The following is a 26,986-nucleotide window of genomic DNA, read 5'->3' as shown; positions in this document are numbered from 1 at the left end:
CGGTGACAGCCCAGCCCTGCAGGGATCATTACTCCTCCCTCATTACAAGGAGTTATTCACCCTTTGAGACAGAGACAAGAATATCCTGGAAATGCCTCAGTTTGTGGGTTCTTGCAGTAAAGGTGTGACTGGGACCAAGGGGGGCTGCACGTGACGCCTGCCGGCACGTGGGGGATGCTCGTGCAGCAGCCTCTGTGCCTGCACAGGGGCCATCCCCTGCCTTCGGGCTGCGCCAGCACCTCTTGGTGCTCCTGACACTGGGATGGCAGCACCACTGCTCCCCCACAGCGAGGACGGAGCCAAGGCCCATTCCTGACAACTCTTCCTGGTTTGGGTCCCCCATGCCCTGGGGATGAACCACCCATGTGGGGTGTAGGGACGGCAACCACCAAACCAGCCCCACCATGGGCCCTATGGCATCGCCTACCCCACACTCCACCTCATCCTGCCCAGGGACCCCTTGACAAGGGGGAAAGTCCTGTGCTGGGGTGGCCACGTTCTGGCCCAGGACCATGGGGAACCCTGGGCCTCAGGTATGTGAAGCACATGAACAACATCAGCGCTGATGCTGGAGCTGGATGGCGAGGGCCTGAGTCACAGCCTCTGGAGTCAGAGCTTTAACGTGCAGCGATGAGACACGCTCCCACTGCAAGTGACAGCAAAGAGCTCCAGGGCACCCCCAGCCTGGGGGGGGGCTTGATGAGAGAGGGCTTGGCTGTAGCCAAGGGGTCAGATGAGCCCCCTTCCCTGGGCACACAGCCCCCAAACCTGCCTGCAGTGTAGGCAGGGACCCCAGCGCTGCTGCAGCAAGACCCTGCCCCTTCAGCCACAGTGGGAAGGCGAAGGGCGAACACTGCATCGCAGTGGGAATGAGGCCTCTCAGGACGCCGTGGCAGAGGCTGGATTCCAAAGAGCTGGAAAAACCGCCGCTAAAAATTACCATTAATTTATTAGAATATTCATGATAAAAACCCAGATTCTCTTTATATGTGTTTGTCTTTCCTTTAGATACCAGAGAATCCGCATTGCTTAGTTTCCCTCCTGGACACAGAGCAGGGCAGCAGCAGCGCAGGCAGCAGGGGGGCTCTCACCCTGGTGTGACAGAGCCACATGGACATCAGGCCCCCGCTGTCCCCACTGGGACACGGTGCCCACCGGGGCAGCGATGACACGTGGCAAGGCACAGCGTGGGGAGGGGTGGTGAGCACCCCACGGCATGGAAGAGGCAGCCCCACCGCGAAGGGTGGCACGTGGGAGCCGGGGTGACACCGCAGGACACCCCTGAGCCCTGGGAGCACTGTCAACACCCAGCCAAGCCATGGGGAGAGATGGGGCCTTCCAAGCTCAGGACCCCAACACCCCCAGCCTGACTGACCCCTCCTGCCAACCTCCTCAATGGCCCCACCATGTCTCTTCCCCAGCTCCTCGTGGCTGCAGGGAGCGGTACAGAACCCTCCCATGTAGCCAACTGAACCCCCCCATGCCCTCTCCCCACACTGGGGAGCCTGGACCCATCTTTGGTTAAGGAGCAGCCAGTGCCATGCAGGCACAGGGCAAGGGGCAGAGGGTCCCATGGGGACGGGTGGCAGCGGTTCCAGGAGGGATGGAGAGGCCCAGGCTTGCAGGGCCACTCCGAGCGAGGGGCCCCCAGCTCCCCCCTTGCATGGCTCTAGGATATCTATTGAACAAGACCTGGCGTGGAATGCAGGGCCAGAGGAGCTCTGGAGGGGAAGCGGCCAAGGTGGGAGTAGTGACGTGAGCCTGAGGTCCCCGGGAGGGTCCCTGGTGCAGAGCCTGGCTCCTGTCCTCTTACCTCTGCTCTGGAGCAGGTAAAGCACAAGCCAGCGGGAGGTGAACCTGTGCCATGGGGCAGCCTTCATGGACACCCCCAGCTCCATGGCCAGAGCCCACCCTGTAGGCAGCCTCCAGGGAAGCCCCTCTGGGGCACCTGCAAATCCCAAAGCCCAGCCCTGGGGGGTGAATTGTCCGTCACCCCCAGGCTGAGGAGCTCAGTGCATCCCGGGGGCTCCTTCCCCGCTCCTCGGGGCCAGCCCAGGGCGCGCTAGGCAGAGCTGTCCTGGCGATCCTAGTCCATCCAGGACAGTCTCCCCTTCCCGAAGCCGCTGTGTATTGACAGAGGAAACCGAAAGGGAGAACAGAGAAAGAAGAAATGAAGAGAGAGAAATGGTCTGGAGGTGCATGAGGCTTCGCACGCTGGCTACTGCCCCTTGGGGATGAAGGGCTCCCCCTCCTCAGGTTCTGGCCGAGGCCCTGGGTCACTGAGGCATCGCAGCATCCGCTGGTTGCTGGGGCTGTCACCAGTGCCTGGGGTGAAGACATCGTCAGTGCCCGGGGAGGAAGGCTCCTTCACCCGCATCACCAGCCCCTCCTCATCCTCCTCCGGCGAGGGCGGGAGCCCACTGCAGCCCTTGGGCTCCTCATTCATCAGGTCCACGGACTCTGGGGACTGCGGCGAGGCTGGGTCGATGGTGATGATGGGCAGGTTCTCAGAGTCTGCCTTGGGTTCATAGGCCAGAGGGTCTGGGGAGACAGAGAGGGGTGTTAGAGACAAAGGGGTTCAGGATAACCCAGGAGCCCGGGTGTTCGGGGCAGGGAAGCCTGACTTCTACAGCCCATTGGGAGCGGTCCCAGCCAGCCACCTGCACCACTGGTGAGGGCTGAAGCTGCCCTCTGCTGATGAACCACCGGTTCTACAAGCACCAGCGCCACACTGCCACACCTCATCACACCCCATCACACCCTGTCATAACCTGTCACAACCCGTCACGCTGTCCCCAGAGCAGGACAGGACACACGGGACAGGAGAAACCAAAGATGGCAAAGCAAAAATGGGTGATGGAGAAGCTGGGAGTCCAGGACTTGGGGCTGAGCACTTCTGGTCTTCTCCCCCAAAGCATGGCCACAAATGTGGCTGTGGATGGAGCCACCTGAGCTCTGGACAGAGCTACCAACCAGCCAATCTGAATTCCCAGTGGGATACATGCCGGGAAGCAAGTGGGGTGCTTCAGCCCCCCGGCCTGGTTGCATTGCCCTAGGGGAGTGGGACGCGGATGATGCAAAGGAACTGAGGAGGTGCAGGACAATACAACCTGAGTGCTCCAGCACCCAAGTACTGGTGGTGCCCAGCAAGGCACTGGCAGTAGTGACCCCCCCTCAGTTCAGTCCCACCTACCTGAGCCTATGCGAGCCCGGGACATGGTGGGTGAATCCAGCCTGTGAGCTGGCACCGTCAGGTAGTTGTTCATCTGGAAGCAGAGCACAGGGATGTGTCCCCTGGGGTGGCCAAGGTAAATGGGAAAGGGGAAGCGGGGAATTGACCCCAATGTCCTTCCCAGGGAGGGAAGCCCCCCTCAGCACCCCGACCTCCACTCCCTGTGCTGGCAGCCCTGCCCCAGCATCCCCTCGACACCTTCTGTTCCAGCTGCCGGACCTTCTGCCTTCGCAGCAGCATCTGGTTCCAGGCCTCCTCGTAGGGGTCGGCCACAAGCGTGTGGCGGTTGTAGGATCTCAACTGGGAAAAGGCCCCCAAGAAAAGGAGATGGGTTAAAAAAGAACACATGCACAGGCAAAGAAAGGTCCCATTGGAGATGGCTCGCTCAGGGAACCTCATCCTTTCTGTTCCCGATTCATCCACCTTGGCCCAGCAAGGGTTTAAGTGCTGGGCTTAGACACCAACCAAGCCAGCATCCCCTGCAGCACTATTCCGGCACCATTCCAGGAGGAAAAGCCAGACCAGGAACACACAGGGCAGCAGGGCACAGGGTGAAGGGCCCTAAGAACTCCTGGTGGGAAGTGGTTGTGGGCACCCCAGGGAAGCAAAGGAGGCACCTCACCCTCTGCCTGGTTTTCTGCAGGTTGTTGCGAAGGATTTTCCGGATTTCCTCCTCCTTGTCCTTGGACAGGGCGGGAAGGGCACGCTCCACAGGGAGCGTCTTGGGGTTGATGTTCCTGTGTGAACAGACAGGATTCGGTGTGACACTGCCATGGCCACGGCAGGACGAGTGTCTGCTTGCCCTGCAGCCTGCAGTGGGGTCCCAGGGGACACAGGGCAGCCAGGGCTGAGGAACTCACTGGATGGACACAGTGGAGACAGCAGAGGGGATCTTGCCTATGCCCCCGCTCTCCACCAGCTCGATTGCCTGCTTCATCTCCATCTTATGGTAGAACGCGATGAGCTGGGGCTCCTTGGAGCGCTCCCCTGCGATCAGGCACTTCTTTACGTACTTCTTGTTGAAGCGATTCAGCCTTCCCAAGGACAAGGGGAAAGGAGGAGCAGAGACATCAGAGCTCCCCCTGCCCCAGCACCCACTGCCTGCTCCCCACGCCTGGCTCAGGCCAGCAGAAGATGTTTCAGTGCCCACCAGCCCAGGTCAGGCCCCAGCATCAGCTTGCACCCACAATGTATGGTCCTGAGCTCCTGCAGGGACTGGCCACTGGCAGCTCCCACACTGCTGTGGACATGCCATGGGTGAAGGGGTGCAGCCCTGCAGCCCCACCTCCACACCCCAGGTGGAGTAATTCATGAAGGGGGGTGTGTATGTGGATATACAAGGCCAGGATGGATGGGGCTTGGGCAACGTGGTCTGGTGGAAGGTGTCCCTGCCTGTGCCAGGGGTTGGAACTGGATGAGCTTTAAAGTTCCTTCCAAACCATTCTGGGATTCTATGATTACAGCCAAGGAAAAAGCCTGGCACAGGGCTGAGAAGCCTGCCAGGTGGCGATCCAAACCCTTCCCCATATCCCCCCCCCAGGTCCCTCAAGTCACCAAACCTCCACACTCACTTGTCCTTCCAGTGGTGATGCCCGTAGTGACCACAGATATCTTCGATCCCTGTCAGAAGGTGATCCAAGAACTGAAAGAGAAGTTCCAAGGTGTAGGAAGCTCATAGGGCTGTTGCTTACCCTCCCTGTCCCAAGACCCATGCTGACACAGGGGTGAGGGCACACAGGGTTGTGGGTCCAGGCTGGACCGGCCTCAGGAGGGCAGCATGGTCCTACACAACCGGGCTGCTGCTCTACCAGGTCCAAGGGAGGTTCCGGGTCAGAGCAGGCACTGGATAACACAGACAGGGAATAGCCCTTTCTCCATTCCCCTTACCTTGGGCACCGATTTAGGGGCAGGTCCTGCTCTGTAAACCTGCCTGGTTACAACGGTGGAGGTGGCAGAAGCAGAGAGAGAAGAGGACTAAGGTGGTGAAGAGAAGGCCCAGCCCGTGGGTTACCTGCGTGTGGATCTCTTCGTTGATGGAGCGCTTTGTCTCCTGCTTCTTCTTTACAGCCAGCAGGTCCACCAAGGGCCGGATGGTCATGCCCTGAGGATCAGGGATGGTGGTTAGACCTCTCCCCAAGGCAAACTAGTGGGAGTGGGATGGGTTCGGCAAAGCCAAACCACAGGCCTCCACACTGCCGGTGTCACTTGGCAGCCCCATGAGCTTTTGGAGAAAGGGACAGTGCCAGTGTCTGGGATGAAACTGAAACAGGGGAAGTTCAGGTGAGATGTAAGGAAGAAGCTCTTCCCTGTGAAGGTGCTGAGGCGCTGGCACAGGGTGCCCAGAGAAGCTGTGAATGCTCCATCCCTGGCAGTGTTCAAGGCCAGGTTGGACAGAGCCTTGGGTGACATGGTCTAGTGTGAGGTGTTCCTGCCCATGGCAGGGGTTTGGAACTGGATGATCTTAAGGTCCTTTCCAACCTAAACCATTCTATGATTCTATGATACAACGAACAATCCCCTTGCCCTGTGAAAGCACACTGTGACCACTGCATACCACCAACCTGCACAAAAACGGTGAAAAAGATGACTGTGATGATGGCTGTGAGGAACATGTCCCTCATGCCAAAATGCTTGTAGTCCAGGAGGTACCCGAGGGAGAAGGCGATGGCTCCTCGCAGGCCCCCGTAGGCGATGATGAACTGGTCTTTTGGTGTCAGCTTTACAATTCGGAACTTGTTGATGAACCAGGTGAGGACCAGGACACCTGAGGAGTGGGAGAGGATGGTGAAGGATGCCCTCCAGTCTCCCCTGCAAAGGCAAACTAGGGCCTCATGGCCCCAGGAGCTGCCCATCACCCAGGACCGTCCCAAAGGCCTTTGCCATCACGCTGACACCTCACCTAAAACCCTTGCGATGAGGCAGAAGAGCAGTGTGCTGATGACAAAGGTCCAGTTCCAGTAGTGGTGGCCAGCCACAGTGGAGACACCCAGGAAGATGAAGATGAGGGTCTCGCTCACACTGCTCCACATCTTGAGGAAGTACTTGATAGTGGTGTGGGACTTGTGCGAGATGTTGGCTTCCACATAGGGCCGCATGACCACACCAGAGGCGATGAGCCTAGGGGTAAGGTTGGGGCCCTCAGCAGCCATGGGGACAACCCCAACCCCTGGCCCTGCAGCTCCTATACCAAAACCCAGAGCAGGACAGGGCTTGCGAGACACCAACATCAATTCAAAGCCTCCAGAGAAGGCAACAGGAGGTTTCTCCTTCCCTCTAGTAGGGCAGGAGTGAGCACTGGATCTCAAAACCACATTGTCTTGAGCACTCACCAGGCCCTGCCTGTCACTGTGTGCCCAGGAGAAAGGGCAATGGGCTGCCAGCACCCCCGGACCTTTAGGATGACTCAAGAGAGTCGCTTCCCTCATGTGTCTCCCTGCAAATCCTAGCTCAAACACACCTCTGGCCCTTACTGGGCATGCACTGGCCATCCTGGGACAGCCAGAGGGCTGTGGTTACACCATCTCCAAATGGTCCTGGGGACAGGAGGGCACCACATCCCACCCATGCCCAACTCACGCCATGATGCCAGAGAGGTGGAAGAGCTCAGCAGAGAGATAGGCCATGTAGCTGTAGAGGAAGACGAAGAGGGGCTCGATGACTCGGATGTGGGAGGTGAAGCGGGACGTGAAGGCAGCGATCACCCCATAAATGACACCCACGAAGACCCCGCCCAGGGACACCACGAAGAAGCTGAGGAAGCCGAGGATGATATCGATGATGGTCACCTGCTCGAAGTTGGCAAACTCCTCAAAGAGGTGGTAGAGGACCTGGGGAGGAGAAGGGAGATGAGGGTTCAAACAGTCCCGCTGGCAAGAGACAACCTCACCTCAGAGACCTGCATGGGAACACTGCATAGGGCCCATATATAGGCCCATAGGGCTCACAGGGACATGGTGCCATTGGAGAAGTGTCTGGGACAGGTCTGCTCCCCAACACAGCTCCGACCACTGTTCACTGTTCAGTCAAAGTCTGAACCAGTCAGAGCCTGTTCCTGTTTCCCAGTGAGCAGGCCAGGACACTTGACAGGCTGGGGGACACTTGACAAAGCCAACATCTGCCCTGTTCAGCCCAGAGGACAGCCCAAACCCTTCATGCAGCTTTAGGGCATCCTAAGGGATGGCAGTGCTGGCAAGCAGGGAGAGGCCCAAGTGCCACCTCCTGCCTACCAAGGCTGGGTCCTGGTACATGGGCAGGGACAACCGTGAGAGCAGAAGGCAAAAGCATCCCCTAGGGATGGGAGCAGGGACACAGACCCTGCAGGCAGCCCCTCTGGTGAAAAGTGAGGAGAATTGTCTGGGAAAAGCCCTGTGGTGGGACAGCGTGTTCCTTGTCAGCAGCCAGCTCTGGAATGGACAGCTGGGATATGGGAGAAGAGCCAGGAAAAAACCGTGGGTTAGAAGTGAATGCAGAGGTCTGCTCTGCAGGGAGGAGAAGAGCCAAGGCAGCACCTGCACACAGATGCCCTTTGGAAGTCCCCAAACCTTCCAAAGGTCCATGCAAAGCTGCTGCTCCAAGGCTGGGGCTGTGGGTGACCTGGGTGGGATCCAGCCTGGCCACAGCCCCTGGGCCTCCCCCCTTGCCATGGCTGGGCCATGTCCTGCCCTCCCACCTCCTTGGTGCTGCAACTGGAGGACAATGGGGAAGACCATGTGAGGAAGGAGACAGGAAGGAGCAGCAGCTCTATGGCAGCGCTGCCAGAACCAGCACCAGCCCAAGCTCCTGCTCACTTCCCCAGGCACCAGCATGTCAGCAGGAGGCAATTCCAAGCAGGAGAAGAGATTCCCAGGAGAGCAAGGCATCAGGAGCAGCCCTGCTCTGCACTGGCTGAGCACGTGCTCCTGGTCAACCCAAACCACCAAATGAAATGCTTCACCTCAACCAACCTCTGCAGTGCTTTAAGCCACTATATTTAGCTTTGCATCTGCAGAGGGTTAGGAGCAAGACGAGCTGCTGCAGTTCAGTTGGCAGGAGGCACCTGGAGGCTGGGAATGACCCAGTCTATGGCTCTGCCTACAGGGATTGACTGAGAGCTGCCAATCCTGGTGCCAGCACCCAGAGAGGATCCACCAAAGCAAAGCCCATCCCCTTGGCCGATGCCCCTCATCCACTCACCACCGTGACGGCATCATTGAGCAGGGACTCGCCGAAGACCAGGATGTGGAGCAGCTCGTTGATGTGGATCTCTTCAAAGACAGCAAGCACGGCCACCGGGTCCACAGCCGAGATGATGCTGCCGAAAAGCAGGTTGGCCAAGAGACCAATGTGGTTGAGGCCAGGGCCACCAAGCTGGCACACGGCATACATCAAGCCACCCAAGAAGAAGGCATTCCAGAGCGTCCCCACCACGGCGAAGATGAGGATGGTGCCCAGGTTCTCGGTGAATTGGCGCAAGGGGAGGAAATAGCCGGCATCCAAGATGATGGGTGGGAGGAGGAAGAGGAAGAAGATGTCTGACTTGAGGATGGGGGGCTTTTCACCCACGCCTTTGATGAGGCCCCCGACCAAAAGGCCCACCACGATGAGCAGGCAGCTCTCAGGCACGATGCTGGACACTGAAGGGATCACATGGAAGCCTGGAGAGGAGCAGAGAACAAGACAGGTAACATGAATGGAGCATGCTCTCTGTGGGAGAACACCTCTGCAAGAGTCAGGGACCAGTCCCAGCCCTCCCTGCACTCTTCAGGATCCTTTGTGTGCCTCAGTTTCCTCTTCCAACCCCCTTCTTCCTCATGCTGTAAAGTGGAAACTGCAGCTTCACCAGACCCACATCCCCTGGTGTTGCTTGATCTCAGGACAGGAAGTGAGACCTGGTACCAGAGTTTACCAGGCAGCAGCCACCTCGTGGGCATGCTCAGTGCCCCTCCGGACTCCCCTAGCAGCTGTGTGCAGCACAGGCAGTTCTCATAGCATAAGCTGTTGCTGGCTCCAGCTCTTCCCAATCACAGCTCCTCATTCCCAGCACACGTGGGCTCTGGCATTTCCCTCCTGTTAGACAGCAGCCTGCCCACCAGTGCTGCTGCACCCAGCGTGCCAGGCTGGCAGGAGGCAGCCGTGCCCGTCCCCACGTGTCCCTGGTGCAGGGGATGGAGGGGAGATGATGCTCGGTGGGGTTGAGGATGCAGTTGGAGCTGCTCCTGCAGTGTCAGGAGCTTTTAGATGGCCAGTTGCTGCTCCCAGGCATAGAGAAGGGACAGGGCACATCAGGGCTGCTCCTTGGGGTAGAGGGTGAGAGGAAACTCATTTGCCCCTTTGTGAATCACAGCACAACCCAAACACAGGCCTCTGAGACAGCCATGACCCATTGGGACAACATCCATCCCCCTCTGCAACAAGGGCATCTGCCTGCAGGGCCGGGCGCGCTGCGTGATGACAACCACGAAGCAGCACTTCAGCCAACGCACCAGTGCCCACAGAAGGATTTTGGGTTCCCTGGATCCGCTCCCAGGCTTCATAATGATTATTTTGAAGGGAGGCACATTTGCTCCCTGGCAAGGGAAGCAGTTTAAAAAAAGGAACCCTGCTTTGGCATCCCCTGTTCCTCTGTTCCTTCCGGCCTGTGCCATCTGCGCACGGATTCACTACAGATTTAACCCCCGCTCCCTAATGAGCCACCATCCTGCTGCTGGTATGGAGCTGTTCAGCACCGATCTCCGAGCAAACTGCTCGGTGGCCTTCGGGTCTGGGCGTGAGATGAAGCCCATGGGAGATGGGAAGCATTCAAGCTCTCTCCCAGTGCCTGGCCACCAGCATTCAGGGATCTCTTGGGCTGGAAATGATTCCTGATCGTTCCTGTCTCTGACCCCTCAGGAGCTCACACAAGCGCTGAGCACCCCAGGGCAGCCCTGGCAGGGAGCTCTCTATGGGAGGGGAGTGAAAATCCCTTTTCCAAGCACAGCGCATGCAAACACCAGGAACAAGTGTCCCCTTCCAGCACCCTGGGGCAATTACCCATCCCAGCACACACCAGCTTGGGCCACAATAAGACTGAAAGTCACACAAGCAGCGAGAAGCCCGCAAACCAGTTCTTGCTTGCTAAGTATGTTCAATCATGACTAGAACACAAACAGTGCCAATTAAGCAGCTCTCACTCCTTCCCCACAGGCCCCAGGATCCTATTCCATTGGAACATTTGTGTGCTGATGTGAATTCAGTGGCTTAGGACCTTCTTGTAGAGCCCTAAAAATACACTCACATGGGCTGCATTTTAACTATGCCTTTGATTTAGTTGAATCTCATCCATGTTTTGCTCCTTGCTTGCTCTGCTCAGTATTTTTAGAGCACTCGGAAGCTGATCGGTACCAAGCTGTTGCTGGGATCCTGCTGGGATCCTGCTCTGAGTGCTGGGCCAACATCCTGCTTTGGGGTGGGGGAGCTGGATCAGGTCTGCAGGGGGGGTCTCATGACAGCAGAGTAGGTAATAGCCTTACTAATACTCCTAAGCCATAATAACCCCCAGGCTCCTGTGCCGGCTGCTTTGGTTGAAGGTTAAATCTCATGGGGGCCCTGCTGCAAACTGGGAGAAGCACTCACTTGGCTGATTTCTCATGGCAGAGATGTCCCATGAGACCTCATTTCCATGAGGGCCCCCCGAACCCCCAGATCACCAGCACAGGCACCCAAGTTTCTTCCTCTGGAAAACAAACTCCATGGGAGCAGTTCCCCATCAACAGCATGACACAGCTCCCAGACTATTAAAAGCAAGACCAGTTGAGTAAACATCAGCACCAAGAGCTTGAGCAAACAAGGAAAAGGGAATTCAGAAGTGAATAGTTCCTATTAAGATGGTTCCTTGTCCTCATCATGCATGTGCCCAACAGGGGAATCACTCTCTGCTGGTGCTCTGCTCATCCTCAGCTAGGGCAGAAAGGTTCCCTGCCAAGGGGGAGCCGGGCTGCTCTTCCCAAGGCAGATGCTGTGCCATGTAAACTTTTACTCCCAAGCAAGCAGCTTGGGAAAGCCTCTGACCTACGTGTGGTTTTTCTCCTTTCTCAGCTGTATGTGGGTCACTGCAGTCCCAAAGCATGGCTCCGATGCAGTGCCTGGCTTTTACATAAGCTCCATCCAGCAGCTGCTCCTTCGCTGCCTCATGACTGCAAACCCACCATATCTGATCTGCTTTCATCCTCAGCCTGCGCAGGAAGAGCCTGAAGGGATACGGAGGTAAGAGAGGCAGAGGGAAGGGTGCTGGGCACCCAGCCGCAGCATCCCCACCCTGCTGTCAGGAAGAGCAGGGTCCCACACAAGCGTTTGCCTGCGGTGATGTTCTTGCAGTGGCCCCATGCTCTGAGCTGCTCTGAAGGCCAGAAGAGGAAGATTTCCAGCTCTCAACCCAACAGCAGCTCTCAAGGTGCAGGGAACCTACTCCACACAGAGCAGGGAGCACCCCCCTTTGCTCAGCCCAGCCTCATCCCACAACAGACAGCCCCAAGGGCAACAAGCACCATGTCCTACAGCATCTGCAAGGTCTCTGCCCTCTCCATCCCACAGCATTTCTCTGTCCCAGCCATGCAGAACTCCTCCCCCCCATCACACTGGCTGCTGCAATACAGCTCCATATGGCATGAGACCCAAGGTCAGGCTTAGTCAGAGCTCTAGCAGTGCTCCCCTGGTTTTAAAGACCTCTCCCAAAGCAGCACAGAAAGAACAGTTTAATCAAACACTTACGATGAAAGGAAGGAGGCAAAGCCTTCACACACTGCCCTGCTCAAGGCCAGGTCATGGGGAGCTTCTCGTCAACCAACACCCCCAAGTCCTTCTCCTCAGGGCTGGAGCTGGAACTGTGAGAGCCCCTGCAATGCCCATGAGAAACACTGCTGCGCAGAGGGGATAACTTGCTGCTGCTGGAGGCAGCCTGAACCATGAGACAGTGGCCCAGCCTTGGGGACTACCGGGTTCCCCCCCAGGGCCAGCACCCACCACTTGGATCAGCATCACATCCTCCTTAGAGCTGCAGGTTGAATTTGGCTGGGATTAACGTCCCCTCCTGTCACAGGAGGAAAAGGAATGTGATGGAGGAGGGACGAAAACCCACCCAGTGTTTGAGTTGGAGCTGGGTGAAGAGGGGGAGGAAGGAGGGAAGGAGCATGTGGCACAGCTGGAGAGACTTGGCACATTCACAGTCAAGTGGATTAGAGCTTCTCCACCCCTGGAAAGGGAAGGCCCCCAGGTGATGTTCTCTGCAGCCCCAGGCACCCATGGGTGCCCGTCTAGGCTGCAGGGTGAGACTGAGCAGCCACATGGCTTAGGTACAGAGAGTGCTGTGGTGCTGGAAAAGCCCTGGGAGAAGGCACGGAGTCCAGGAAGGGGGAGCAGGCATGCTCAGACAGCTGCCCTTCTGAAGGACACTGCAGAGAGCAGGGCTGGAGGAGGCACACGTGGCTCAGCAGCACCAGGGCCCCTCCAAAGGCCACTTTAACCCTTCAGGACACCAGGCTAGCAGGGTCCAAAGGCTATATAGAGATGCTCTGTGCCATCAGCAAAGCCATCACCCCCTTGGTAAGGGATGCAGGTGGGTATGGACACCTTCCACGCTCCTGTGGGACACTGTGGGACACATGGAGAGCCCAGACACGGCGGTGCTTTGATGGATGAGCCCCAGAGTCACTGAGGTGCCACCAGCCATGGGGACGAGTCATTTGCAAAGCATCCCCCTCCTTCATCCCTTCCTCTTTCTCCAGTGAGAAGCAGCAGGCAGGGAGAAGGGCTGGGAATGAGCTCTGGGGTCTGCAGAGCACAGAGACCACCACGGCCTGACTTTCATGCCCTGTGTTTTGGGGAGGTTGAGGATGTGGGGCTAAGCCCCTGGCAGGGGGCTGGGAGTGTGTCTCAGCCCTGCTGTGCACCCTCCCTTGTAAAATGGAGCTGGGTCCATCGACCTGCCTGCAAAGGCAGGGGGCCAGGAGCCTGGGGAAGGGCACAGAAAGGAAGCAGTGTGAGCCCAGCACCAGCACAGATGTAATGGGCACATCTCCAGGGAAGGGGAGGAACTAAATAGCTGGTGATTTACACCTAAAACCAAAGTGAGGCCAGGCTCCTATCACCCTGCAAGGGAAGGTGGTAAACCCAAGATACTTAAATTACATCCATTGCATTTCACAACGCTCACAATGCTCACAACAAGGAGCTTCAACGTCACCTCCTGCCACTGAGCACCAAGGCAGCCAGGGATGGTACGTGTGAGACCCTGCAGCAGCTTTGGCTTTGCCAAGCCCTCTTCAGCTTCACCATGGAGCAAGTCCCAGTCTCCCAAGTGCTCTCCTGCAGCTCTCTTTGGGCCGGTGTCAGCAATGTGGCTTGGTTGGGGCAGTGTCTTAGAGACACATCAGATGGCATCTATGTCCAGAAGGGAATAACTTTGATTTTCCACCTCAAAAGTGACATTTCCTGGTTAGAAGTTGACTTGTTTTGTTGTTTGGTTCAAAGACAGGTACAGAACAAGCTCCTACGCACAACCATTTCCTCCAGATCAACCCAAATGCTTCATTCAAGCCTCATTATTTTCTTGTCACTAATTACAAAGCAAAGCCAAGGAGCAGGAAGGGAATTAATTACAACTGTTTTTTGTGACTCACTGAGTTAATGTAGATACCACACGGGCCATGCAGCCAGCACCCACCCAGACCTTGCTGAAAAGCAAGCACAAGGAGAGAAGGGAAAAGCAAGACATCCAGCCCTAATTTGGGGGATCCCAGCCTCCCACGAGCAGGGATGTAGGCAGGGAGGGAGATGAAGCCACAGGGTCTGTGCACCCTGATGCAAACTGCCCAGCACAGCCTGGCTCAGCTGGTGCCCAGCCACACCTCAGTGCTGAGCTGGATGCTGCAGTCAACAGCCATTAACACCCGTTGCTAAAGGTACAGCTTTGTTTTCCTTGGTGCACCATCCCCCTTTGCTCAAACAGTGGGTCCCACCTCAGAGGTACTGAACTAGCCCTTGTTTTCCCTCTCTTCCTACCATTGTGCAAACAAACCAGAAGCAAAGGGAAAGAGTTCCCTGCGATAGGAGACCCAGAGCCACCTGGTACAGCCTCCAGCTCCTCAATCTCATGCACTCAACCCCAATGCCTGTGGCGAGGCGAACGTGCATGGGAAAGTGACCTGCCCGCACCCTGCCTGCTTTCCAGAGGAGAACAACACTGATAGCATGGGGCCAGCCCACGAGTGAGTCAAAACCTAACAGCTACAGAACAAGCAGCAGACACTGTCAGGTACGAGCACGCAGCTGAGCCACTCAGCCACAGCACTGATAGCGTGCATTGGCCTGACCCCTGCAGACCTGGCAAGCACTCCTGCAAACCAGCCTGGCCAAGCTCTTGAAGTACAGCCACGTTAGCAAAAGCAGGCAGCCTGCTGGGCAGCACCATAACGGAAGAGCCCTCCATCCCAAGCAAAGGGCAGACAGCATCCCTGCATCCCTACCCTGTATCCCTGCCAGGAGCCGGCAGGGTTTGCAGCAGGGCTGCGATGTCTGATCCCTTCCCAGCTGCACCATCCTCCTGCAGCAGCCATTTCCAGCCTGTTCCCACTGGCAGGCCCTGAATAAACTCTCTGATGGAAGGGGAGCCAAATCCAGACAACCCCAAGGCAGCTGGATAGAGCAGGCAGGTACTTTGCTTTCCCACTGTCCCCTAGGGATCTTTGGGGAGCAAAGCCCATGACCCAGGATAGGATGAGCAGAGAATAAGCTGCAGCCAGAGCCTTCCTCCTCAGGGGAATGCTAAAGGCTCCCTGTGCACACAGGGCACAAGCAGGAGTGATGCTGGTCTGGCTCTCTGCAGGATCCAGGGCTAAGGAGAGGACAGCTCAGAGCTGGTCTGGGATGCAAGGCCTTGTTGTTCCATGCCTGGAACCTTTCAGAGAGGAGGTGAGCAGGGGGGCAGAGCAATGTAAAGCAGGTCAAAGACTCTTCTGGTAACTCAGTGTCTGCAGCAGCATCATGTAGGAAAGTGCCTCTCATCCTCACCACTGTGCCAGAACCTCGCCTTCCCCTGGGAGCACCTCCCTGCACCCCAAGGGCTGCCAGCTCTGCCAAGAGCAGTCAGTGCCTGGCTCCAGAGGGATGCAGGGATGTCAAACATGACACCCCATCACTGCAGCCCCCTCCCAGGCATAAGCAACATCACTCAGTGATGGCGATGGCACTACCTGGAAACCACGGGGTTGTTCCTTTCGGGTAAGGCTGGATGTGGAGATGCAGAAAGGTCTCAGAAAGAGAAGCAGCCTGGGGAACACAACTGAAGGCACTGCTGCATGCTGCAGCAGATGGAATGATGAGCTGCATGCAGATGAGCCCAGCTCTCACACCCCCCAGGAGCCAAACACTCTCCTTAGAGAGGGAAAACCCATTTGCTCTGCCCAGAGCCCTGCTAGAAGGTGGCAGGGAAGGAGGCTGCTGCGCTTCAGGGGCTGGGGGCCCTCGGTGGCAGTGCTGCATAGCGGGAGGAGGATGCAACAGGAGAGCTGTCAATCATCCGCAGGCACCCTGGCTATCAGCCTGCCAGGATGGGCGGCCCCCTACAGGGAGCTGCACTTACGAACAGGCTGTTTACACAGAGCCACAGAACTTCGGTGACCACAAGGAGAGAGAGAGCCCTTCTTGGGGCCCAGGGCAAGCACAGCACCAGCTCACCCCCCAGCACAAAGCTGTTTGCCCACTCAGCTTCTCCCCCATGCAAAGGGGCTGTCCCTTTCTTCTCCCAGGCACCCAGCTTGGAACAGCCCAGGCTGGGTTGAGAGAGCTCAGCCTCCCAGGAGAAGGCGCCTGTACACTCCCATAACACACTGTGGTTGCAATCCATGGACAGAGGTGTAGTAGAAACACTTGAATACTCTCTTTCATTCCAAGAGCAGGCAGAAGCAATGCAGCAAAGCACACACCCTCATTTTACCTCCAAAGCACTCATAAGAAATTAACAGATCAATTGGGAGTCTTTTACAGAGCTGGTATTAATTTCCTCCCAGCTGTAAAAGGAAATGAGAGACAAAAGGCATTAAATGGATTTGCCCAAGTCCCCAAGTGAGCGGCGCGAGAGCTGGCATGAGAACCCAGCGGCTCCCCCCTTTCCAGCCCTATGTTTAGAGAATGCTTCTCCTTCAAACCAGAAGAAAAGCCAAGGACACGCTGCAAGAGAAGGAGATATTGAGAAAGACCTATTAAAGACTGAGAAATGTACAGTTTCATCCAACAGCTACACCATATTAAGTAAGGAGGAACTGGAGCCAACTGGAGATGCTGCTGTAGCAAGCGCTGGTGGCTTGGGAGGCTTCAAGGTTTGGTCCCATCACATTGTGAAGAAACTTCTTGCAGATCCAGCTGTGCTGAGCACAGCAGCTCCCCTCCACCCTCCACCTCTCTCCAGCTCCATAATGAGATGCTGCAAACCCCAACATTCTCCTCTGGAGGAGCAATGAGAAACCCGTCAAGGGTTTGGCACTACGTGGCCATTAACAACCTGCAGTGATTCCTGGGTGCTCTGGTAACCACACTCCCTGCTGACTGCATTCCTCTAACGGGCATGGTACAAGGCTGCTCCCAAGCCACAGGCTGAGATTAGCAAACCTGTTGGAAGCCCTCAGGCATGCTCCACACGCAGGTTTTGTAAGGTGGGACCATATGGATCCTTACAAGCCTTTGGCAGTCACGCAGCAGGAACCGGGCACATAGGTATGGAGGCGAACAGGGACAAACTGCCACGCAAATGTCCTGCTGCTGGGGCTCCAAGGCTCATTTTAACCTTTTTTCCACCATCTCCCATCCCGAGCCAAGCCAGCAAGCCTGGGTTCTTCCTGCCATAGCTCATTTACCCCAGAAAACCCAGCTCTCTATGGCGCACTAGCATCCCCATCCTGTTTTATATCCTTCAGAAATATCAGAACAGCGACAACTTGAGCACTTGGAGCTAATAAAAGAGTGTCTGGAAACACTGCTCCAGCTCAAGGGAAAGGGGTCAGGAGCTAAACACAACTCTTCCCAGGCTGCTTCATCTGGATGCCGTGAATAGCTGGGCTAGGAGGGGTCAATGCAACACATCTGCCTTGAGCTGGGGGTCTCCTAGAACAGGATCCTCCCAGTTACTTTCTGCATGATGCAAAGCAAGACTGCGCACTGTTTAATTGAATATTGAACTGCTCTGGAGCAGATATGACTCCAGGCCTTGTGAAGAGATGGTCCCTGCTCACCCAGAGTAAGGCACTATTGTTCCCCCAGCTCCCTGACCTCAAGCACATGGAGCAGCACACACGGTTCCTGCTGGCCCTTAGAGCCTCGGGAAGAGTTAAAGCTGAGCCAGGCCAAGATGAGCAGGGTCAAGCTCCCCAGGCAGAGCAGTGTCAATCGCCCTTCCCAGGAAGGGCAGATTTCCTACCGGGAACAGGGGCAGGAAGGACAAACAAAAGCTTTTCAGGAAACAACCTGTTGCTCCCCCCTCCACCACGAGGGAGGAGGTAATTGCAATTAGCACTGATTACTACCGGGCTTTGCAAACCCAGACAAAGCAACACCGCTCGCAGCACACGCCAGCACCCGGTTGAGAGCCAACAGCAGCACCCAGTCACCTTCTCTTCCCCAGCTCTTGGCAGGAGCTGCCAAGCACGCAGAGATCCCATCACCTGAGGCACCCTGGTGAGACCAGGAGCTGGACAAGCATCCCCATCAGATGCCATTTCCAGCATCCCCTCTGCATTGGGATGCAAGCAATGCTGTTTCACACCCAGCCAAGAGAACAGAAGTGCTCCTGGGAGCAGATGCTGTCCCCTCTCGGCAGCACTTCACAGAGAGAAGAGCCTATACCTTGCAAAATGCACCCCCCAGGGACCAAAGCTGCAGTGGGAAAAGTGCTCCCAAGGGAAACTGAGGCACTAGCAGGGCTGGATACACCAGCTCTTCTCTTTAAAGGCCTGTGCATGCCTAAGTCTGCACCTATGGCATTTGTACTCCATCAGCAGGATGGGAAGCTGCCTTCTCTCCATATCCATCAGTAAGAATTTGCGTGTCATGACTCCAAACTGCAGCGTAATTCCAGGCACTGGGAAAGGGAGTCTGCTTCTGCAGATCTGCATCTTGCAGCCTTGCTAAAGGGAGGGGAATGGCTCCCCTGCCAGCACTCACTAGCAAGTGAATTTAAAAGCTGTCCCTCAAGGTTGATGTATTGTGACTTTCTGGAGACAAAGAGCATCGATGCTACGACGTTTATGAGTCACTCCTGGGCAACCCAAGGAAACGCATTTGTTCTCTTCCCATTACAGGAAGTACTTTGCATTCTCCAACATTCCACTCAAAACATCACCCCAGCTTCAAACAAGCCTTTGGTCAGTTGTGCCCATCTCAAATTCATCACCAAAAGGCATCACAGCACCAGATATATTCTCAATACTCCCCTCCAAGCACTGATCAATCTTTGATCACACCTTTTGTGCCAAACACACAGCAACGTGTGTGTGCACGCCCGCCTGCAGAGCTTTGCATTTCAGGTCTTCCTTCCCAAGCACAAACGTGTTCTGCCCCAGGAAAGAGCAGTAGAACAAAGCATGCCCAGATAGGCATCCCTCCATTAACACACAACTGGAGGGTGTTGGGAAATTAGAGAGAAAAGCAAAACATCAAGTGCCATGTAGAAGAGATGGCAAATGCAGCGCTTGCCTCTTTATCACAGAGTCATATAATCCCAGACTGGTTTGAGTTCGAAGGACTTTAAAGCTCCTCCAGCTCCAACCCCTGCCGCGGCCAGGGACACCTTCCACTAGAGCAGCTTGCTCCAAGCCCCATCCAACCTGGCCTTGAACCATGAAACGAGAGGACCAAGCACGGATACTTAGTTCAAGTCAACCCTTGCCATAACCTCTCTTCCCTTTGAAGGCAGCCAGCCCAGATTTCAAACCACTGAGGCTGTTCTCAAACCTACCCCAGCAGCTTTGAGTCCCAATGGGTGAGAAGAAACTGCTGACAAGCCAGGCAAGGCAAGGAAGCCAGCACATGGGAAAGGTGTAACGCAGCTCCATCTGTGTTTTCACAGAGCATTCCTGATGGATTTCAGCTTTTATTTGAACAAACGAAGCCTTGGGGAGCCAAAAGAGAGAAATAACGAAGAAAATCAAATGTTTACAAGGCAGCTGCAGTAACTCATCCTCATTATTGCTTAAAGTTTCCTCTCATACCCACAACTCAAATGCTGCTCTAGTAAAGGCCTCACTCCTGCATGACTCCTACAGCCCCATCATCTTTGCAGTGTACAGCCAAACCCCAGGACTTGCAAGAGGGAAAAGGGAAGGGATTATGTTAATTAAATACTCTTTTGGAAGCCTAATGAGCTTCTGGTTTATACAGGAGCCACTGAGATGTCTGTCACGTCTGCAGAAGGGCTCCAGTCCTTCGGTGCCACAGGTTTGTCACTTCTAGAACCACCCTCTCCCCTTCCCTCCACCACTGTGCGGCTTTCCCTTCTCCCACATGTGATTCTCAATCCCTATTTAGCCACACTAATTACAGACAAAAGACTGGTAGACTGGTTCTCCATCCCACTTATTCCCAAGGGAGCTCCAGCATCCCAAGGGAGCTCCAGCACCTCTGGCTATCATGGATAAGCCATGGTTGGGTGCCTGGGCAGTGTGGGATGGAGGACATGAGCCAAGTAGTGGTGTGTTCTGCTCCTACCCCACAAACCAGCCCGGCTCTGTTGGAGGACTCAGGGGAGGGAGAACTTCACAGCATCTCCCTGAAAGCCAGACCAGCACCCATGTGGGCTCTGGCCATTGCTGGACCTGCAAGTCAGCACCCGCACCCTGCCCCTGCCCTGGGTGTCCAAGCCTTCCTTAATAAATGGGATGAAACAACAGCTTCAGCTCCTGAGTGGCCTCAAGGTGCAAAAAGCAGATCCAGGCATCACTGCAGGCTGAGGGTTCCTGTGGGGTGCAAAGCCAGGGCTGCAACCCAGCGTAATCGTGCTTTAATGGACACTAGGGCTCACTGGGGAGGTAGGGGCAGTGATTACAGACGTCTTCAGCTTTTCCCACTCCATCGCCATCCTGTACTTCACAGCAGGAATCTTTCACTCTTCCAGCCCTAATTAATGTAATGGCTTTCTCAGATCCGTAAAGGGAACAGTTTGGAGGGGTTTTGCTCCGGCATCAACAATGGGCAGAGCAGAGAACAGCATGGCTGCTCTTTCTGAGATGGCAAAGCAGAGAGAAAGGGAAACCACAGCATGTGTTTGGATCATTCCCCAATAAGGAAGTGGGAATGCAACAAGTCTGCATTAGAAGAGGCTGTTTAACTTCATTATCATCACAATTTACACTTCTGTAGCACCAGCTGCATGGGTATTTCAAAATCCTTTCCTAACATCTATTCATCGAGCCTCAATTCTCTGCAGAACAGGCACAAGCTCACCAAAACAAACCGGGAAGCATGTGGGGTGATCTCACCACACAGCACCTTGGTATCTGCACCCACATGTGAAATCAGCCATGGCTTTAAAACAAACATTTCCCACATCAACCAGTCCCACGGATCCAGCAACAACCCCGACACCTCCAGCCCTTCCCACCAGCCAGGCTTTGCTGATGGCCATCCCCATTACAGCCCAGAAGAAGCCAATCTTGTGGTGGCAGAAGAGAACCCCCAGTGCGCTCATCCCATCCATCAGACACATAATTCCAACATGAGGACAGTGCTGGGGCAGTGTACATCTTGGGAAGTTTCTTTGCTGTCCCCTTCCCAACCCTTGGAGGTGGCACCAGCAGCCATGTCCCCACACCCCACACCAGTGGCTTTGCTCCACATCCAGTCTCCCAGATCCAACTCCTACATCCTGTGCCATGTTTCCTGCCCTGCTTATCATCCCCCCAGCCAAACCAACCCTCGAGTCCATCAACAGGTCCCTGTGAGACCTATGGGTTGGCCCTTCCAAAATCCAGGGTTTCAGGGATGTGGGCTGCTAAAAGCATCTGGAAAGCACCCGAGTGTTTTAGCAGCCAAATCTCACTGCCAGCCTCTACACGCTTCTCTAGCTTGAAATCGTTCCTGCTCCTCCATGAGGCTCCACAACCCCACTTGTACCCATCATGTTTCACTCTTCTTTTCCCAGCTCCTATCACCAGCCCACAGGCACTGGGAACTTCCTTCATCTTCTTCCTCCCCAGACAGCAGCACTGGGGACAGTTGGTGAGGCCAAAGGCAACTGCCACTGCCAGAGCCTGACACTGGGATGCCCCATGCCTGAGATCTGTCACCAAACACGCCTAAAGCAGCAGCACATCCCCACATACCACAGTGCTCCCTGCAGCTCTGGGCCCCCTTTCCGCTTGCTCAGCACAGCCTCTCCCAGCCTAACAATCACACACAACAACCAGTCTGCAAGTACCAGTTTGGTGCTGGTTGGAAGGGAGGGAAGGAGAGGGAACACCCCTGACAACAGCCTGACCAAGACACACGCTGAGTGCTGTGAAGGGGGGAGAGACAGCAATGACTCAGTTCTTGCTACAGGCTCCAAGCCCAAGTGGAGCACTGCATCAGGCAGCGAGCTCGCGTCTAGCGCACCAGTGAGCAAAAGTAGGGTAAGAGCTCAGCTCTAAGGCAGGGCCTCATGAGGACCCTCTGCAGTAACAGCCAGCATGGGCACGTAGGACATCATGTCCCCATGTACCGTGATGAGACGGCATTCGTTTTCTCCATAGCTGTCCTCTATGTATTAGTTTTCCCCACGGTGCTGTGCGTTGGTGGCCAGGAGGAGAACAATCCAACTTGGCCACTGCTGAGCAGCACTCCACAGCAGCAAGGCTGTTTCAAACATTCCTCCCTTAGCCAGAGGCTGGAGCTGGTCAAGATCTTGGGAGGGGACACAGCCAGGACAGCAGACCCCAACTGACCAAAGGGACATTCCACACCATAGGATATCTGCTCAGCAACAGAAGTAAAGAGAAAGGAGGAGGACGGGGGACGTTCCTTATTACAACGCTTGTCTTTCAGAGCAACCACTACTGCTTCCTGGGAAGTGACTGGACATGGCCTGCTGATGGGAAGTAGAGAATGAATCTTCTGTGTTTTCCTTTGTTCCATGTGTGGCCTTTCCTTTTTCCTTACTTATCTGCCTTTAAGAGTTTCTTCCATCTCATTTTCTCCCCACCCTCTCCTGCGAGGAGGGAAAGGGACAGAGCAGCTTGGTTGGCACATGGTGTCCATCCAAGGCCAAGCCATCACATCTCACTACACACTTGAGCAGCAAAGTGGAATGGCCAGGATTCTCTGAGAACCCTTGGGACAAGGCTGAAGAGTCAATTGGTGCAGACAGACAACGGGAAGGCAGCTCCTAATGCACTATGGAATATGACTGCTATGCTTTGCTGCTTTGGAAGATGTCCTTTGGAGACAAAGTAACCCCAATTCTTCTCCAAGAGCTGGTGCTCTGACCAGCAGGCCACAGCCAAAGGCGTGCTAACCACAGTCTGTTATTTACATTCCTGACTCACTCCTTCCCTTCCCCCAGAAATGGAGAGATTTGAATTCCCCCGAACATCTCCTGGAGCCACGTCAGCTCCTCAGTGCCAGGAAACCAGGTTCTTGAGCCCTGGCCCTTTCCTACCACACCTTGGGCACAGAGGGAAGGAAACCCTTACAATATCCTTGCAAACCCTTGCAGACAGACACAGAGGGCTTCTGGCCTGGATGGTTTATGTTTTATGTTTTCTGACCTTGTGCAGCAATGCAACAGGTTAAGACAATGTCCAGTTGCAACCCTCAGCCAGGAAGGCTTCTCCACTTTTACTGGCCAAGTCAAGCCACCACCAGTGGTCTGCACATGGCTTTGTAGAGGCACGGTTGTAGCTATCCCTCACCCCCTCTTCTCCTACACAGTCTTAAAATACCGTGTGAGTATGAAGTGAAGCAGCTGGCACCAGCATTCCCCTTCTCATCTGGGATTAGCAAAGCAGAAAGAGCCCATGCCTGTAGGACACACTGGGGTAACCAGTCCCACTGTTCCAGAAAGCCAGCCCCTCTCACGTGTGAATCCTCCAGGAATCAACAAAGACTATGTCAAGAAGGGAAGGGCTCCACTCACACCTTTGATTCCCCAACCTAACAGTCAGGGCTGCTGGAGACAGGATAAATCCTCTGGAAGGGACTGTCTAAAGTGTCAAGAGTGATGAGGGGAAACTGAGCAACAGGACAAGGGTCAGGCTGTATCCCCTAGCCCAGAGAAGAGTCCTGTAGACTTCTGGGCTCCAAGTGGTCACCCTGCACTGTGTGCACTGTGTGGGTGACACCCCAAAGCCATTCACAGGGGTGAAGACTCACTTTTGCAGCAACATGAGGCTCAGTGACCAGCACTAACCCAGTAAAGGGGTGTCTGGAGGTTGGTGAGAAGCTGGGGCAGGTGGCAAGCTGTCATGCACAGCCCATGCTGCACACCTGCCCCTCTTGGAGTAAAGCTGTTCCTGCTTTGCATCAATGGACACACATTAACAGGACAGGGGGGAGAGGAAGCACTGCTTCTGCTCATCATCCCCCTTCCTTTCTATATGGAAACTGGATGCTCCAAACCCTGCCTGGTTTAGGGAGCCTGGAGACTTGTGTATCTCATCCTGCCCTCACAGTTTGTACTGCACAGGAACAAGAAGAGCTATCCCTGGGTGGAAAAAAGGCCATTTTGCTGCTCTCAAACAACATCCTCTGATCCAAGGTGGCACTGATGGAGCCAGTATTTAGACAGTGAGCAACGCAAGCAGAGCGAGGCTGACAGTTCAGCTGCACCAGCAGCTTGGGAACTCCATACCAAGACAAGGTGAACAAGCAGCACTCTTCCCTTCAGAACCCTGGAGAAGAGGCCAAGCAGCTGCTGAAGCCCCTGTGAAAGGGGCAGGTAACCCAGGGTATGGATTGTGGCATAATCCACATCCCTGGAGCGCTGCAGAGCACCTGCCATCTCCAAAGGCCCCTTGCCAAGTTTGCAAGGCAGCTCCTCCTAAAATATACCCCTCATCCCCAGCCTTGCGTAATGCTCATAGCACGGAAGAACCAGCGGGGCTCAGCTCACCACCAGAAATAACTTCTGCAGCACACCCGAGCCCTAACTTCAGGCAAGAAGCAGCTTCAGGCAGCCCCAGTGACAGAGGGTCCCCGCAGGAGGGGGACAGGCAGCGGGCAGCGATGTCCCCCGTGTCCCCCCCCGCGGAGCCGCTTTCTGCTGCCCATTCTGGCGCTTTCCAGCCGCGATTCCTCGGAGCAGGGCGCAGGCCAGTGCTGTTGGCCCCTCCTTTCTCCACCAGCTTCCGCACTGATCCTTCTGCTTTCATCACTCGCCGCTCTGCGAGGCAGGAGGACTGCAAGCGCAGTGCAATAGCCCCGAGCAGCTACCAGAGGTCGCTTGATCTGCGCTGGGAGAGCCCTTGGAAAGGAGATTTGGCGGCTGCGTTTCCCGCGAGGCACCTTCCAGTTAAATGCACCTTAAATCGTTGTAGGCAAAGCTGAGAAGGGAGAAACCCCACGGATCCCACCTGGATCTGCCCCTGCCTCGTCTCCCAGACAGGCAGGAAGCCTCCGGGTCTGAAGTGTTCGCACTCCTGCATGTAAATAAACCACCCAGGAGAGATGTGGAAATAGGGCTTTGCTGCCTCTGCATCCCCAGGGAGCTGGGAAGGGGATGAGGCAAAGCTGAGCAGAGAGAACTAAGCTCCTGGGGGTCTCTCGTACCCCTCTAGGCCAGGCCAGGGCACGGCTTCCAACAAGCACCAGCTTCTGAAGAGCTCCCAAAGCAAGATTTCAATGGGCAGAACTGCCCTTAGCATTCTTAGATGGCTGGTGGTGATTGAGAGGCAAAACGAAGGCAGAGCTGCCTCCCCTCCCAGCACTGCGCTACGGCAGAACGGGCAAACCCTTCACCTCTCCTGGCTTTGTATGACCACTGAAGGGAACGGGGCCAGCCCAGCTTCCTGGCTGAGATTTGAGCTGTATCCCAAAGTTACATCACTTTGCGATATTTTGGTTGCTATCGATTCAGCTGCACAAGTTTGGAAAACACTTTGTTAACAACCCCCCCTTCCCCGGCAGTCGGATGCTTGCCCAGAGAGGGGCATTGCAGAGGGTGACTTTTCCAGCCCTCTGGCACCTGATGCTCCTCAGCTTTGAGGCAGGAATCCTCTGGATGCTCTGCAGCCGGGGCAGCTGCACCCCTGATTTGCTATGGAGGGGGAGGAAGGGGAGGCTGAAGCACCGGGAGGTTTTGAAGTGACTTCTCCAAGGTTACAAAATGCATCTCTGGCTGAGAAAGGCAGGAAACAAACCGGATGCTTCCTCCAGAGTGCCGAAGGGAGGATATGAAACCGAGCAGGGGAATGCTCAAGGGTTGGGGAGCATCTCCAGCCCTGTTCCCAGCCAGTGAAGTGCACAAGGCTGTGTTGAGCAAGGCCGGGATGCTGCTGCCCTGTCTACCAGGCCTTGACAGACCCAAGGTCGTGGGGAGAGCAGTGCCCACCCCTGCCCCAGGGTGCCTAGGGGGGATGCAGGGTATGCTCCAGCAGGTCCCTCCCTGGCATGCTCTCGCAGTCTCACCCTGCGGTGTCTGTGCTGCTCGGCCAGTGTCCGCCACCCTGGGAGGCTCCAGGGAAGCCCTCCTTAGGATGCTTGGGGGGTCCCACCCTGGGATGCTTCAGGGGATGCTCAGGGTGCCCGCTCCTGGGGTGCTGGAGGCTCCCTCCCCGGCGCCTTTCCAACCTACCCAGCTTCATGAGGCAGGCCAGGAGGATCCAGAGGGAGATCTCGAAGGGGATGCGGACGTGGGTGTAGTCGATGCCCAGGACCGGGAAGGCTTTGCGGGGCTTGGCGTGCTCCTCTGCCGAGGCGTTGGCCGGCTGCCGGTGCAGCGGCATGATCTCCTGGGCAGAGCCGGGCGGCGCCGTGGTGAAGCCGCCGCTCTCGCCCGCGGGCAGAGGCGCCGGGTGCCGCTGCGGGGGCTCGGAATTGGCCTGCAAGCCCTGGCCGGGCAGCAGCGGCCCCAGCAGCAGCAGGGCCCAGGGCAGGGCGCGCAGGGCCGCGGCGCCCATGGCGGCGGGCGCGGGGGGCGGCGGGGCGCTGGGCCCGCCGGCGGCTGGGGCTGGAGCCGCCCCGCCGAGCGCCGGAGCGAGCTGGGGCGGCCGCGGCGCTGGGCACATCCCACCGGCGGCGGGGGGCGGGCGCAGAGCCTGCGGCAGGGCGGGTGCAGGGCGGCGGGGAGGGGAGAGCGGGGGGAGCGGGATGGAGGCGGGAGAGGAGGGGTAAGGGGAGCAGGAACGGGGATTGGTACAAGAGGGGTGCGGTGGAGGGGGTGCTCTGTAAAGCTGGGTGTCCTGCAGAGGAACAGGGGGAGCGGGAGCCCTGATACAGGAGGGGAGGGATGCAAAGGGGATGCAAGGGTGAAGATGGGGTGCTCTACAAAGCCGGGTGTCCTGCTTGGGAACGGGGGCTGCTGCACCTGGGGGTGCTGACACAAGAGGCGTGCAATGGAGGGAGAGTGCAATGCAAAGGGGATGCATGGGAGGAGATGCGCTGCTCTAGAAAGCCAGGTGTCCTGCAGAGGAACAGAGGGGTAGGAATGGGGCATGCGGGACCTTGAGGTGCTGACACAAGAGGAGTGCGGTGGATTGGATGTAATGCAAAGTGAAGAGCAAGGGAGACGGTGGGGTGCTCTGTCCTGCAGAGAAACGGGGGGGGAGGGGGACGGGGGACACG

General features: G+C 56.3%; 1 protein-coding gene across 2 annotated transcripts; it reads right to left on the bottom strand.

Annotated features, from left to right (window-relative positions):
* Nucleotides 1-930: 930 nt before the first annotated feature.
* SLC9A1 (solute carrier family 9 member A1) lies at nucleotides 931-26,986 on the bottom strand. Of its 2 annotated transcripts, none has more exons than XM_080632525.1 (12): nucleotides 25,998-26,986; nucleotides 8,405-8,865; nucleotides 6,809-7,059; nucleotides 6,132-6,349; nucleotides 5,794-5,996; nucleotides 5,244-5,333; nucleotides 4,804-4,874; nucleotides 4,093-4,266; nucleotides 3,855-3,969; nucleotides 3,431-3,532; nucleotides 3,194-3,266; nucleotides 931-2,541 (listed from the first exon to the last, which is right to left on the bottom strand). In XM_080632525.1, exons 1-12 carry the CDS (start codon nucleotides 26,788-26,790, stop codon nucleotides 2,219-2,221), a joined length of 2,874 nt encoding a protein of 957 aa, XP_080488651.1. In that variant the 5' UTR covers nucleotides 26,791-26,986; the 3' UTR covers nucleotides 931-2,218. The 2 variants fall into 2 exon arrangements, with proteins under 2 accessions (XP_080488651.1, XP_080488652.1); XM_080632526.1 differs by having other exon boundaries at nucleotides 3,452-3,532.

This window comes from Psittacula echo, assembly GCF_963264785.1.
Source record: "Psittacula echo genome assembly, chromosome: 21".
NCBI lineage: Eukaryota > Metazoa > Chordata > Aves > Psittaciformes > Psittacidae > Psittacula > Psittacula echo.
Note: the sequence above shows the minus strand (reverse complement) of the source record. Positions and strands in the feature narration are given on the sequence as shown.